This window comes from Hakea prostrata, chromosome 3, assembly GCF_041222555.1.
Source record: "Hakea prostrata isolate BN-2017 chromosome 3, UWA_Hpros_2, whole genome shotgun sequence".
Taxonomy (NCBI): Eukaryota; Viridiplantae; Streptophyta; class Magnoliopsida; order Proteales; family Proteaceae; genus Hakea; species Hakea prostrata.
The window spans coordinates 19,723,755-19,738,176 of record NC_142602.1 but is presented as its reverse complement, the minus strand read 5'-3'; the positions used below and the strand labels follow the sequence as shown (position 1 = coordinate 19,738,176).

The 14,422-nt window shown below is 37.8% G+C and overlaps 1 protein-coding gene across 2 annotated transcripts in view; it reads right to left on the bottom strand.

The window, feature by feature from the left end:
* Positions 1-1,587: 1,587 nt before the first annotated feature.
* Positions 1,588-14,422, bottom strand: part of PUM23 (pumilio 23) — a 28,901-nt gene continuing 16,066 nt past the window's right edge. The window contains exons 7-11 of one of the 2 annotated variants that reach the window (XM_089149667.1): positions 12,670-12,789; positions 11,865-12,050; positions 9,135-9,283; positions 7,529-7,711; positions 1,644-2,551 (exon numbers count right to left, since the gene is read on the bottom strand). In XM_089149667.1, coding sequence (XP_089005793.1) covers positions 2,056-2,551; positions 7,529-7,711; positions 9,135-9,283; positions 11,865-12,050; positions 12,670-12,789 — 1,134 coding nt within the window. In that variant the 3' untranslated portion in view covers positions 1,644-2,055. Of the gene's footprint in view, positions 2,552-7,528; positions 7,712-9,134; positions 9,284-11,864; positions 12,051-12,669; positions 12,790-14,422 lie in introns of both variants that reach the window. The other variant, XM_089149668.1, reaches the window with a different exon arrangement.

The following is a 14,422-nucleotide window of genomic DNA, read 5'->3' as shown; positions in this document are numbered from 1 at the left end:
ATAAGATTTTTTTTCAAAATTTCCTTTAACCCAGTTTATAGAAACATAAGAGAATAAATAGGATAAGCGAGAGAGAGAGGGGAGAATAAATAGGGATGATGGATTAGTTTTTATTGGATGACATTTCTACCCATCATTTTACATTTAATTGTTCCAATATTGGGGGCCAATGTGACATTTCCTGTAGGAAGAGACCGAATTAAAGGAATTAGGGAATATGGATAAATTTAAATCCGGGGGGCCGGCCCCTCCGGCCCCTTCATAGGTCCGCCCCTGGATGCAAGACTTATCCACCATTGTAAACCAGCTTCAGCGTACCACAGTCGTTTTGAAACCCTATAATCTTCTTTCTTCCACCACAAAAGCTGCAATATACCAGCTGACTTACACAATGAAAATGTAAATAGAAGATATTTGGATCAAGCATTGAAAGATGCCAACTGTGCAAGGAATAAATGAAACCAAAGATCTGATATCTCCAAATCTATTCAATCTTCAGTTAGGGTAAGGACCTCCCTCATCTTCAGTGCAGTGAACAGTAAGGTCATAGTGTTCCATATGCCATAATCAAAACACTATTTTTTGAATGCTATTAAAATGTATTCGCATGCATCAAAATAACAAACAATATATTGTTAAAGTCCAATGGAAGTCAACAAGTCCCTAAATGCGCCTTTTGGGTGGTGCCCTCAACTGTGGGGCCCCTCGTCCCCGCTTAATATACAATGGGATAACTAACCATTCCCCCAAGTTTTAATATGTAATGTCTAATTTGTCTTTCACTAAAATTAAGAAAACAAAAGACAATGCTACTCCATTTATAAAAACCAGATTAAATGTCAATTTTACCATAAACTTCATTTATTTTGAATTAAAAAAATGGACAAAATCCAAATCCGATTTGGTTTCCCACCTTCAATAAACTTCATTTATTTTGAAAATATATTTGGTGAATTTTCCTTCTTCTTTGGTTTCTATTTGAATTTTATTCAATTATTTTTTCTTTATTTGGTGAGTTTTTTTTTAAATAAAACGCATTATAGTTACTTTTTTCTCCATAATTAATTAAGGGTAAATAAGTAAAGAGATATTGACCAAAAAAAAATAAATAAATAAAGAGATAAGTATAAGGGTATTTTAGGATTTTTAAGAAAATATAAAAATACTACATCATCAGTAAACTAACGGAACTTAACAGTTGGAGACAAATAGTAATTGTAGACAAAGTTAAAAGTTAAATTAGTAATTTTAAAAAGTACATAGAGATATAGTAGTAATAAAATCAAAATAAATGGGACCAATAGTAATTATCCCTATAAAATATTATATATATATTCTCCATTTCCATTGGACAACATTATATTTCATGAGCCATATGTCTTCATTAGTGCATAAGATACCAATGAGTCCTATGATACTGTAATTCAAAACAGTGTATCAGGTTTCAATAATGCAACTATGGTTTATATGATACACAGCCTAGTGGTTTCCGGCAACGTGGCCAAACTAGTGCTCTCTCTCTCTTATTGGAAACCCCTATGAGTAATTGTATAAGACTATAACAATGACAAAAGAGTGAGCATGAGAGAGGGGAGGTAGATGCATTTTGTGAATCCAAACCAAACCAATTCCAGACCGGTTTGGTCTGATTTATCACAAGAACGCTTTTTTGGAAAATCTTTGAATCTTACAGAGTGGGGGTACAAACATTAATAAAGCTACTGCACATGACTACTTGAAGCAGCACAAACTGCATTGTCCAGGTTTCGGAGAACCGGGTGGAAGAAAAGTGGTTCAACCAGACCTGTTTCGGAGAACCGGGAGTTCTCACACCGGTCAACTATATATAACAGATGAGAGAACCCAGAGAAAGTAAATGAGAGAACTTTATGTGGTGCTCATAATATATACTCATTAGCCGGATGTTTGCTCCAAAAACAAAGGCAAACCATCCCTTCAACTCGATTAGAAAAATTTACCGTACAACTAACTCTCAAAACTCTTCTGTATCTCCCGTTGAACAGACTGATTCTATAAATAACCAAAATGCACAAGCTAGAAGAACTGTATCTCAATTCTTCGACTTTTTTGAAGACGATTTCGACTTATCTTTCTTCCTTTGCTTCTTCTCTTCAACATTAGTTTCCATTTGCTTTCTCTTTTTCCTCCTTCTCTCAAACCAATTTCATCCATGTCAACTTCAACAGATTCCCTACCAATCTTGTTAGCTTTTTCATGAGACCTATCTTTCTTTCTTCCCTTCTCTTTGACATCAGTCGTCATCTTTTCTGTCTTTTGACCTCCGATGCCCAAGCCATTGTCATTCTTGTCAATAATTGGAGCATGGGAACCCAAAGAGGGTGCATTAGAGTCCCCATCATAATGCTCAATGTCTTTCTTCATCTTCTTTATACCCGAAGAGGACTCACCAAAAATGTTGTTTCTACCAGATGATTTGGTGCCACTGGACCCAAATGCATCAAAGAATTCATTGTAAGCACTTTGCTTTGACGTTTGCCTCAATCTCCACTGATCAGGCCGTGATGCAAACCTGCAGCAATAATGTATAGGTATTTATTGAAAAAAGAAAAACCAAAAGTTTTTATCATGAAAAGAAACCAGAAATTCAAGTACATTCATTGAAGAAAAAAACTCCATATGCAATTTTAGACGAAGGAAACAAGCAAAAAGTGCTATACTATACCCATTGGTTTCAAGATGTCCGTTAGGTGAGCTGTTGTGAAAGACTTGGCACAATGGCCATAGCGCTACCACCTTCCCATTAAACAAAAGAGGAAAAAGAAAAAGGCTGCCTGAACTTCTATTGTGGTTGGATGAAGGGAAGTTTCATTGCCCCCAGCATCACATCTGATCAGAGAAATGATTTGTCTCTCCCAAAGTCATTAGTTCTATAGACTGGAAACTCAGGTCAGGAAAAATGGAAAAAAGGATGATCATTTAGCAAGGAGTAGTGAGAACTGGGGTGGGCATCTTCAGGCAGGTTGGGAAGCAGGAAGGGTGAGCAGAACCCAACCTGAGGTTTAGGAAATCAAAACCCAAGTGATTCAGATTGGGATTCTAGATCTTAATCCTCATTCAAACCCATGCCAAGGCTAGGGTTTTTCAGGTTATGTAGACGAGTTCTAAATTTTGATAATTGATTATACAGAACAACAATATATATGAACAACAATACACTATGCACGTTTAAAAGTAAATATATGAACGTTATCTTCCTGCATAGACCTTTTAAAGAAAGTAGTCATTTTATTTCATCTCTTTGCAAAATAATAACTAGATTAATAAACTTTACCACCATTGACATGCATAGGATCTAGAACAATGACTTAGTATTATTATGTAACACATGCCACATATTTGACATATATATGCTAAGTCGTGTTAGGGCTTGGGTTTACTCGGGCTTGAGCTTGGTGTCAGTCTTTTCTTTACCAAGCCAACTGTGCCAGCACCTAGTAGCAAAGACCAACCATTGTAGCACTAAGTTAGCCTTCTCACCAAGAAAGACTAGGAAAATCAATGAATGATTTAGATTATGTACACTATTCCTCCAACAAATAATAAGAAGCATAGCCTAGAACCTTCCCACCTTCTCAAATAGAGAACTCTAAAATTACTCTGTATACCTCAAAAATGTACAACAATACTCTTGAATAAGCTAGCTGATTCTACTCCTATAGGGTATTCTATTTTTTCTCTGCCACATAAGCTGCTGCTTTTGCAGGTGGTTTTGCAAGCATCCTGAAACTTGCAGTTCATGACATTATGGGTTTCCAAAGGCCTCAACCCAACCAAATCCAACCTTGGGTTCTCTTTCTTCAGGCCAAACCCAACCCAAGCCTAAAAACCTTAGGCTCTTTTTCGGGATGGGCTTAGGAAGGTTCTGGTGACCACCAAGTGCCTACTCTTATGTTCAACCAATATTCCAGAGAATAGTCTGTAACCTGTTGTTTTGTTGGTTTTTATTTCATCATTTTTGCTGAATTATTGGGGGAACCAGGGCATACACAACCAATTGGCTGCAAATGGATAAACTAAAATTCAAGAGGTTCGCTTAGAAAAAGAAAGAACTGATAAGAAGAAATTAAAGCAGCAGAAAAACACACATACAGCCAATGGATAAACTAAAATTCAAGAGGTTTGCTTAGAAAAAGAAAGAACTGATAAGAAGAAATTAAAGCAGCAGAAAAACGCACACACAAAACAAGGTTTATGTGGTTACCTGATGTGAACCAAAATTCAGCCCCTGGCCAAAACCCTGCGGTGGGCCCCAAGGCCACTCCAAAGTGGTGTACCTAGGGCTGGCAGGTCCCTCCTAGAGGGGTAGTTTGGTCCATCCCAGCCCTATGTAGTTGCTGATTTTAAATTTCAGAATTTTCTTTTTATTCTTCAGAGGACTCTTGGTCAGTTAGGAGTCTAATTGGAGTTAAAGATAAGTTTGGTGTCTTTGAGATTCTTTTTTAAAGATAGACCCTTATCAGTCATTATTTACAAGAAGAGTTCCTTTAGTATTTAAGTTTTAGCGGGAATCTATTTTCAAGGAGATTCCACTAGATATTTAATTAGTTATTTGGACAGGTGAGATTAATTGTAAGGGAATCCAAATCCATAAGGAAACCCACTTAGGTTAGTCTCTTTTAGTAGGCCATAAAAGGCTCCTCTTTCTTTGTAAGTTTTTTGTCCGATTATTTGAACAAAGTTATTGAGTTGAGGACCATGTGAGGAGACCACAGCAGACTTCAGTAAGCTTCATCTTCAAAGATCAGCAACATACTCTGGCTAGCACTCTTCTTTCAGAAGTTCCAGCACGTTCCCAAGAACTTTCCAAGTAAGCAAAGCAACCCCATTCCCCTCTCTCCCTTGCCATCGCAGGCCTCCCACACCCCTTCCCCTTCAAACACGGCAATACCCAGCCCCTCTCTCACCTCCCCTAACCCCTGCAAGGCCGTCCCCCACACTCCCCTGTTCTGCGCGAGCATCCCCAGCCCCTCCCCTTGCTGCCACACCTTGGCAGCAGCTTCCCTGAGCCCCCACAACAACCCTAAACCCCTCCCCCCTCCCCTCCCCCTCCCCCCCCTCTACAACTTCCTCTACCCCTTCCCTTATCCCTCCTCTCCTAACCCTGTCGGCCTCTCTCTCTCTCTCTGTCTCCTCTCCCTTGCAGCAAAAGCAGTAACAGAAAAAGAAAAGAAGAGACAACGAAGAGCAAGGAAGGACTAGAAGAGATCCTTTTCCCTCTCCAAGATCCAACCAATATTGATCCCCCTTATTCAACCTTCTTTTCTACCAACCTTAGGAATAATATTATACACCAAAGATCAACCCATAAGAATTCATTAAGCCTCAACCTTTTTCTCCTTCCATCCCATCTAGTTTGTTAAACCCATAATTTACCCATAACCTTCACAATTGGATCTCCATCTTTATTTAACAATATTATCCATCCCAACTAGACTTGATAATTACTTTTCTGGTTCAAAAGTGATTATCCTCGGCAAACCCTAAATTCTAGGTAATTCTTCCAATAAACCCTAACTTCCATCATCACCCCCTACATGGAAGGCTATGTACAAGGCTGATCAACAATTCAAATCCATCATGAAGAAGAAATAACCTAATTTTCATTCTTACAATCTCAACAGAGGTAATCTGATGCTGTTTGATAGTCTAAAAAGAGACTCAGGCGTAAGGATTCCTCCTACACCAGCACCATTAGATGCAGGTCAGATGTAGGGGAATCCCCTGCACCAGCAGCTAAAATCTTGGGTTTAGGTTTAGGTTAATTTAAAATTTAAATATTAGTTAGCCTACTAACTGCTTTATTTAAGTCTTAATTGAAGTTGTAATTCCAATAGGATAGCTGAAGTTACTGTTTTCACGAACGGTAACCATGAATGGTAACTCTAGTCCTAATTGAGTCCTAGTTTAAGACTTTTAGTCAAGTCTTACGTCAGGCAATGTGGCTATATATATTGACGTAACAGCTCAGTTGAGCCCATGATTTGATTAATAAAAGTTTATTTGAGCATTGCTGCTTTTTTAATTACTGTTACTAATTGCCTATCTCTCTACTACAATTTCCCTAAGCTGTCCCATTTGATCTCCGCAGTACAAAATACTGAAAGTTCAAGGATTGATTCAAGCATCACCTAGGCTGTTCTTCAATAACAGTGAGTTCTTTTTATTCTAGTCATCTAATTCCAATCCCCAATCACCAAATTTTTTCTATTTTCGTTTTCCCTAAAACCTAGCCATTAAAACCTATCTCCAGGCCAAACAAACCATTACAATCCATTAAAAATCCATCCCATAGCCTATACCTATCATCCCTTCTCCTAATCAAGAGTATACATCAACAAATCATCCAAAATCCAAGGTTCTAAACACCCTGAATTTTCGTACTCTCCAAGACACTCAAATTCCCAACTTAGATCTACAACAATATGGCGACTATACGGCCCCAAACTTGGGATCATCCGGATATATCATTACCCAAGTCTTCTCCAAGTTTCACCCTATTCCAATAATTTTTCATCCCATCTCTCAAGAACCTACCACATCCATCTAATATACCCCATTACTCTAAAATCTCTCTAAAATTATCCAACCACTATATGCTTTGTTGGTATGTATCCCAATAAAATTTCCTTAAATCTAATAACAACCCTTAACTTGTAAATTAAGATCCTGGATAATTGGTCTTGCTTGAACCCTGCAATTTAGGGCTGCATCATAACCTCTGAAAATAGAGGGAAAAGGGGGGGGGGGGAATGAGAGAGTCTAAAAGCCCCTGAAACTCCCCTAAACACTTTTTAAGATCCACAGCGTATGAATTCAAAGGGCTCGACAAGCCCCTTCAGAACATACACCACTTCATGCCCTTCTAGCAATTCCTGGAAACAGCCTACCAAACATCTAAAAGTAGTTATAATCAGGCTTCACTGATAACAAGAAGCACCATCTCCAGCATTTCCCACAAGGAAGGTGGGATGGGCTTTTCCTTGCCATGACAGCTGAAGGAAGAAAATGGCAGTTTAGAAGAAGTATTTCACCATGGTTAGTTCAAATGAAATTTTATAAAGTAATAAAACCAACTAAGCCTGAATGGAGCTGAGAACCAGTCAACTCCAACAATAGAAGAGGAAAAGTGAAACACAGATCAGAAACTAGTTGTTTCTACCTATGAATTCCCTTCCCACCCAAAAAAAAATTCCAATGCAAATCCCATAGTATTAACATGACTAGGGCAGCCAATGGCTGTCACTTTAGAATTTCACTCAATTGGATGGCTCATGTTGTAGAACAATCTGTCTAGAAATTTGGCTCAACTGGGCTTCAAAATGGCAACATCTTAGCTTGACTGGCAAGGTCTAATATGCAAGCAAGTTATCAACACTGGCCAGGACAATTAAATTGTTAAGTCATTCGTTCAAGAGAACCACGTTCTGTAAACCAAATAAAGAGAATATACAGCATGCAAACGAATATAATGTTTGGATAGACATACCCATCAATGTCAAGCTTTCTCAATATATAAGGTCCCTGCTTTGTCTTGGAGAGTGCAGTTTGTACATCCAACAGCTCAGATGCTATAGCCTCTTTCAATGCCACACTACTTGCAGAGAAGCACTTTTCAACAGTAAACGAACTTGAAGGATGCAAAGAAAGCTCTCCAAAATGACCACGGAGCCTTTAAAGAAGATCAATTAAGAGAATGGGTGATCAGAATCTCAAAAACTTCCAGGATCATATTTTACATATTTGTTACTTTCAAAATTTTAAACAAGAAAAAGCTAGAATCCCGTCCGCTAGCAATCTTCACTCCTCTGGTTGAACCACTTGACACTTTTGTGGTCTTGCCTTCCTGGCAAATTGGAAACCAGTTTCAAAGCAGGATCCTAATGGGGGAAACAACAGAAGCCTGTTTAACCCCAAACATTTTTCATACAATTGGTCCAAATAAAGCCACACCCAAAACAAAACAAAAACAAAAAACCTCAAAACTGCCTCCTTAGTTTCCAAGTGTTGTGTTAGAGTGATAGTGTCATATCAGAGCAAGAGCACAGGAGCTTCAAAGTGAAAAACATTCTAAAGTGAAAGCCCATATAAGTACATACATTTAACATGTATTTAGTTGATGAATGGAGAACCAAGGAAGCACATTGAGTTTGACTGCCCTGTTGTTCGTGCAGCTGGATGAAGAAACTGATTTCCCCTCCTTTTGTTTCTACCACCAACAAACTTGGTGACGAGGTTTCCAAGCCATCATTTGGGACTGTAGTTTGGAGGAACTGTTCCAAGCTTGCCTTGGTTACCTATATGGTCCAGCTTGAGGGAGAGGTGTTGAAAAAATTCAAGCTTCTACCTATTTATGTTTGGTTGCTTTCTGTGTAGGAGATTCCTCTTACTCTTAGGAGTAGGATAATGAATCCTCCTTTGTACTCGTAAAGTTGTAATTAGCATTACATAAATAAAGGGTAGGTATTGAGAGAGATGAGTCCCTCCCTATCACATCTAGGAGTCCTTTGTTTGAGCTGCTTTGAAGTTGTTTTGAAGTCGTTTTTGGATTTGGTGCTTTTCCTTTCCATTCTCAGTGCTGTACATCCTTACCTACTCAGAATAGATTTTACCACTGATTGTAAACTACAATTATGCCATTAAGGGTGCGAATAAAACATAATTCTATGAGTAGACTCTCATTCTTACAACAATAACTCTATCCATTGATCAATTTAGCTCATTAGACTGCCACCAACACACATGGGCTTTCTATGCTTAAACAAAGGCCTCCATACAGCATAAATGTCTAATGCAATTGCATCAACGGGTTGGTTAGGAGCTTTTGTTTTAATAGTAGCAGTTCATCTTATCTTATAGGCCCTTGGCTTCAAGCATAAATATCAGTTCATCATATGATATGTCATATGCATAAAGTTGCGTCGCAAGGCCCTATCCAACCCTCTTATTATAAGCATACAAAGGTATTGCTTATGTCAATGAGAAAATCCCTATCACTCCACTTAATACTCTTAACTTTAGCAGTGCAAGTAGAGTAAGGCAGACTGAAACTTCCAGCAAGAAATATAAGCGTTAAGATCTCTCCGTTAACCTACCTGACAATTAATCTGCGCTTATGTTTTGTAGAAGCATTGGAGCTAAGAAAAGCCTCAATCACCCGACTACCCCCTGCATCTTTTGCAACTTCAAGAACATGGTCAGCTTCCAAGAAAGTAATACTTGTGATAAATGGCTGAATAATCTCCTGTTAAACAAAACTAAGGGTAATAAGACACTTCAACCAAAACAAATTAAGTTAGGGGGGGGGGGAAGCTTCAGACTAGTAACTTTGTAATAACTTGCTAAAATGAATGGAATTAAATTGATATATACCAGAAAAACGAAAACACAAGATGCACCAAAAACCAGCACATGGTGCACTCTTGATAAGGTGACTGACATTAATTCAAGATAGACTAAAGACCAACTGTGTACTTGATGCAGGATTTTAGGAACAAAGAAGCTAAAAGATTTGAAAGACAAAAAGATAACAGGTTTTTTTTAACCATTTATGAGCAGGTGACTCAGAGAAAGTTCATGGTTTCCTGATTTTAAGACAAAAAAAGGGGTTAAGTAATGCTGGCATAATAGAATAAGAGGATATAATTAGGTCTAAATTCTGGTTGATTAACTTCTGTTTACCAAGAATTAAGGTGGCAGGATAGACAAAGATGAGTCCACTTTGCTTCTTGCAGGTTTATTGAGAAGATCACTAATGACAGTCTTATGGTACAAATGTTTAAGAAAATTGGTTGGGATGATAGACATATAGTCTCACTTGAAGAATCCTAGTTGTTGTAACAGAGCCCAAATGTTCCAAACCAATAACTGGCTGAAAACAGGGTTCAATAACTAAGAGATCTTGCAAAACTGAGACTACTCGCCCTGAGCACGAACAAGACCTGAGCTCAAGATTTTGGCCCTGAGGGCTGGTCAGGGCCAAGGGCAGGCCTGGGATTACTGTTTTCCCGTCCAACCATTCCTTGATTTTTGGGCCCTGATTTCAGCCCTACATTGGTCCTGATTTTAACCCTGGATTTAAACCCTAATATTGACACTCAGTTAACCTTGATTCAGGCCCAGATTTTGACCCAGATCCTTTTTGACCCCCATGATTCAACTTCTTTTTTATATATTTGCTTTTTTTGGTAACTATCATTCATTAAAAGTAAATGATTTATTGTTTTTCTACATTTTATATGTTACCATAAAAACAAAGTCGTCTGCTACATGATAGTATGATACATCCTACACTTCTATTAAAAGCTTATGTAAATAATTGTTGACTTATCATCTATGTGGTACTCAATTATTGTTGTAAATGGAATCTAAAATCCGATTAAATTAGGGCATTTTAAAATCAAAATTCTAATAAAATTGGGGTACATTTTAAAAGCCAAAAGTTTAAGGTCATAAATCATTAATCTTAAGCTAAGGCCTTCTAGGATCTAAATTCCAATTAAACTCTTTCAGGTGCTTTCCAATGATCAGAACACAAAAAAAGTTTAATTAGAAACTTCTTAGGAGTGTGAATATGTGTACAAGCCTCATATTGTAAACAAGAAAGGAGAACCAATTCAAGCCATTTACAGATTGACAATACTGATTTGGAACATCTAATTTTTTTTAAAAATAATTTACATGTAGTTAAGATATTATTATATGTAATAATAATAGTTTGGAAGTTTATATTTTTTTCTTCTATTTTTATTTTAAGTTTAACAATGGTCGGGAAGTATCATTATTTGATTGGACATCTCTTTTTAAATTTAGCTAAGAAACTTTATATATTAGATTTGCTACGACCAAGGCTAGGGACGCGAACAAGGAAAGGGCCAACCAAGGACAGGGACAGCTCCAACTCATCCCTACCTGGCCAATCAAGGACAATCAACGGGGGATTGGGTTTGGCTTGGCCTGTTAGGATTCATGGTCAAGGACAAGAATCTTGGTGCTAAATCAAGGTCAGAGCAGGAATGAGCATAGCTAAGAGCATTCAGGGGCTGGGAAGCCTAGATTGGGCTCAGAAAAGTCAGGCCCAGCCTATAACTATTGCAGCCCTATCCAAGACAAGATGGGATATGAGTTAATATCTCGGATACCACAGAATCTCTGTGAGATTTCCCTACTTTACTGTAATCATAAGCTCCCCCCACTGAAACCTGCCTCCAGTTCAACCGAAAAGGGCACCAACTTGCTAAAAAATCTCCATCCAACAACCAAGTTGGGCTCCAACCTCAGTTCTCAAACCATGGCGGAAAAAATAGCTAAAAAATTAAAAAATCAAAAGTAGACTCTCAAGAATCATTCCAGTTTCAGGTTCAAAAAGTGACCAAAGTGAGGAATTTGGGTAGCAGACTAGTGTGTGATGGTTGCAGAAAGACTACCATCAGGAAAGCCTCAATTTCGTCATTATCATGTAAATGGTATAATCAACCATAACCAGTCCCATTCCGTCATCAGCATCAATATTGAATCATATTATTCTTCAAAGCTACGTTGTGCACTCCCACAAATTATGCCATCCAATAGCAACATAGGAATTAGAACATGTAATGATGTTGAAACGACCTCCCTACTTACATTTATTCAGGGAGAGAATAGTCATAGATCAAGCCTGGGAGTTCTTAGTTGCTTCTTTCTGCCAAATTTCATTTAACTTATTGCAATTGGATGACAAAAAAAACCAAATTATTCTGCTATGCACAAGGGAAAAGTTCACAGCCAGAAGAGGTCTAAGAGTATACGGCAAAATGAGATAAAAGAGACAAAGATCTTCAACATACGCTTGGACATCGGAAAACTGTTTGTAGCATTAAGCAGCCCAAGACGTGCATCTTCTCACCCTTTCCCCAACTCCAATTGGACACATCTTCACATGAGAAATAGTTTTCAAGAAATAATATTCGAGGTACAATGCAGCTAGGAGGCTCACTCTCAGAACACACGGCAGCAACGAGGGCCTGGCAACACTGTAAAACAAGGAAATATAAGTATATCTTCATAGTGTTTACTGAGCAAAGTATAAGATGAATAACGGCTACTATATCAGAAAAGCTAGCAACATCATTTGATCTGCAGTTGACACGTCAATTTTTTCCCAGACCAGCAGGCCTAGAGTGTATCCATAGATCCTCATCAAGTATTGCCACATTTAATGTACCAATTTCAAGTTGACATGACAATTTGAACGGCATGGATATCAATGAAAGAGTCTAGAGTTTCTACATGTTAAATTTCAGAGTCAATTTCAATGATGCACCCTCCCATGCAATTGCATACTCCCTTGTATTTTCAACCCTCCATTTCTTCATAGAAATCCTCACTTGTTCACCAGATTTTGAAAGGTATTTGTTGCCACTAGTCCAATCCATCACAGCTGAAACTTGACATATAAATGGGGGCCTTAAGATCTACCAGTTCACAAGTTTTTGGCGTATCATCAGCAGAAATTAGTGCATTTTGGAGATGCCCTAAAGACCTACTAGACTAGAAAAACTTCCCCCCAATAAAAGTCTCACATAGACAAAATTGAAAAGAGGAGTGTTTAGGAGAAGGAAAGCAAACAAACAAAGAGTTGAAGTTGTAAACCTTATTTTCATGAGTATGAAGCTTTTGACTTGCAGCCAATAGAGAAGCAACTACTCCTACCCTTCCAATTCCAAGAAGCTCCCTAAATTTGAAGCCAAGTTCCTTCCAGAAAAGCTCAATCTATGGAGCAAAGTAAAAGAATGATAAGGGCATAGATAATGAACATGCAAAAATAGTATTTCAAATGTCACCCAGATGCTAGTCTACTGGGATTAGATTAATCCTCGTCAATACCATAGAAAGGAAAAATTAAATGACATCATCCAAATGATCAAAGCCATTCTTTACCAAACAGCAAGCCTAAAAAGGATTCCAACTCCATAGAATCTTCACAACTATCTTTTCTTTTCTTTTTTGAAAAGCTAAATATAACCCCATGTGGAACCCAAACTGACTGACAAGATACTAATTTACATATCTCTAGGAAAAGGATTTACTGTTAGGGGTGTTTTCTGTTCATATAATAATTCTAGTTTTAGCCAAACATTTAAACTCTCCTATCATTGATAAACTACAAACGACATAAACTCTCAGTTACAGCAGAAAAAAAAGATGTAACTGTCTCCTACTTAGTCTCTTTTGTGTGTGTGTGTGTTGGTTGGACAAACTCTTAGAATTTTGGATGATGCTACCTGAACCCCCTCCTATCATTCTCCCCAAGGATTTTAAGGAGGAAGGGAAAAGGAAATGTAGATTTATATATAGAAAAGGCGCCCTTCTTTAAGAAGAAGCCCACTCTTCTTGACCTACACAGGGACCATATTTGCCCAAAAATGAGATACAAAAACAAAAAACACTGAACCTTCCAAAGATGAAGCAATACTCAACTTAGGCCGGTACACACAAAATCCTGTAAGGAGACATGTATATAAATTGTATCTGTGAAAAATTAGATGTCTAAACCCCAAAAAAACAACTATATTGACACATACTCATCCAATGTGTTATACGTACCTTCTAGAAACCCATACTTTCCTGAAACAAATTCAGAAACTAAACCAGTAATCCTTTCTTAAGCAAGCCTTTATCTAGACTGTAAGGAGCCAAACACACGGATGTTGTTCCACAATTTGTTTATTTTTTCAGTCAACGTTCAGCATAAAGTGGAAGAAGTGAACTCATAGGGATGTTCTCAAAGAGTCTGGCTACAGGTTCATGACTGCCAAAGACGTCAACCCCACACCCACACCCCCCCAACACAAAATGAAAGAGGTGGACCAGATACATCAGTCTTCATCCTTCTGACTTGGGAGGATTGAGGCATGTGTATATCCTCTCAGCAGACTCCAGGTTAAGGGGTTTATGTCAAGTACATAAAACACTGGCAAAGCTGGCAGCATAATCTTTCTAGTCTAGCGAAGGAGAAATAGATGATTTTCTAAAGCAAACTCTTAACTTCACATATATCAGTAAGAATTCTCCATCTTCATTTCAAAGGTTGTATCCATAATCAACAGACTTTCTGTGACCCAAAGCATTCCAGTCTCCTTCAATAACTCAAGGAATATGCTTCATCAAATATAAACAAAATTCAGTTTTGAGTGAATAAGTAAATCTTTAATTTACTGAGTCGCAACTGTTACAAGTTATCCTGACTTGGACTGAAAATCTTACATGATCACTTCAAATTCTTTTTATAGATAACATTTCAGAATTTAAAAAATAAGATAAGAAACAGAGAAGGACCAACCATAAAATTCAGCTTCAAATATTTAAGGAAAAACTAACCCAAAAAAATATTTTAAACCAGTCG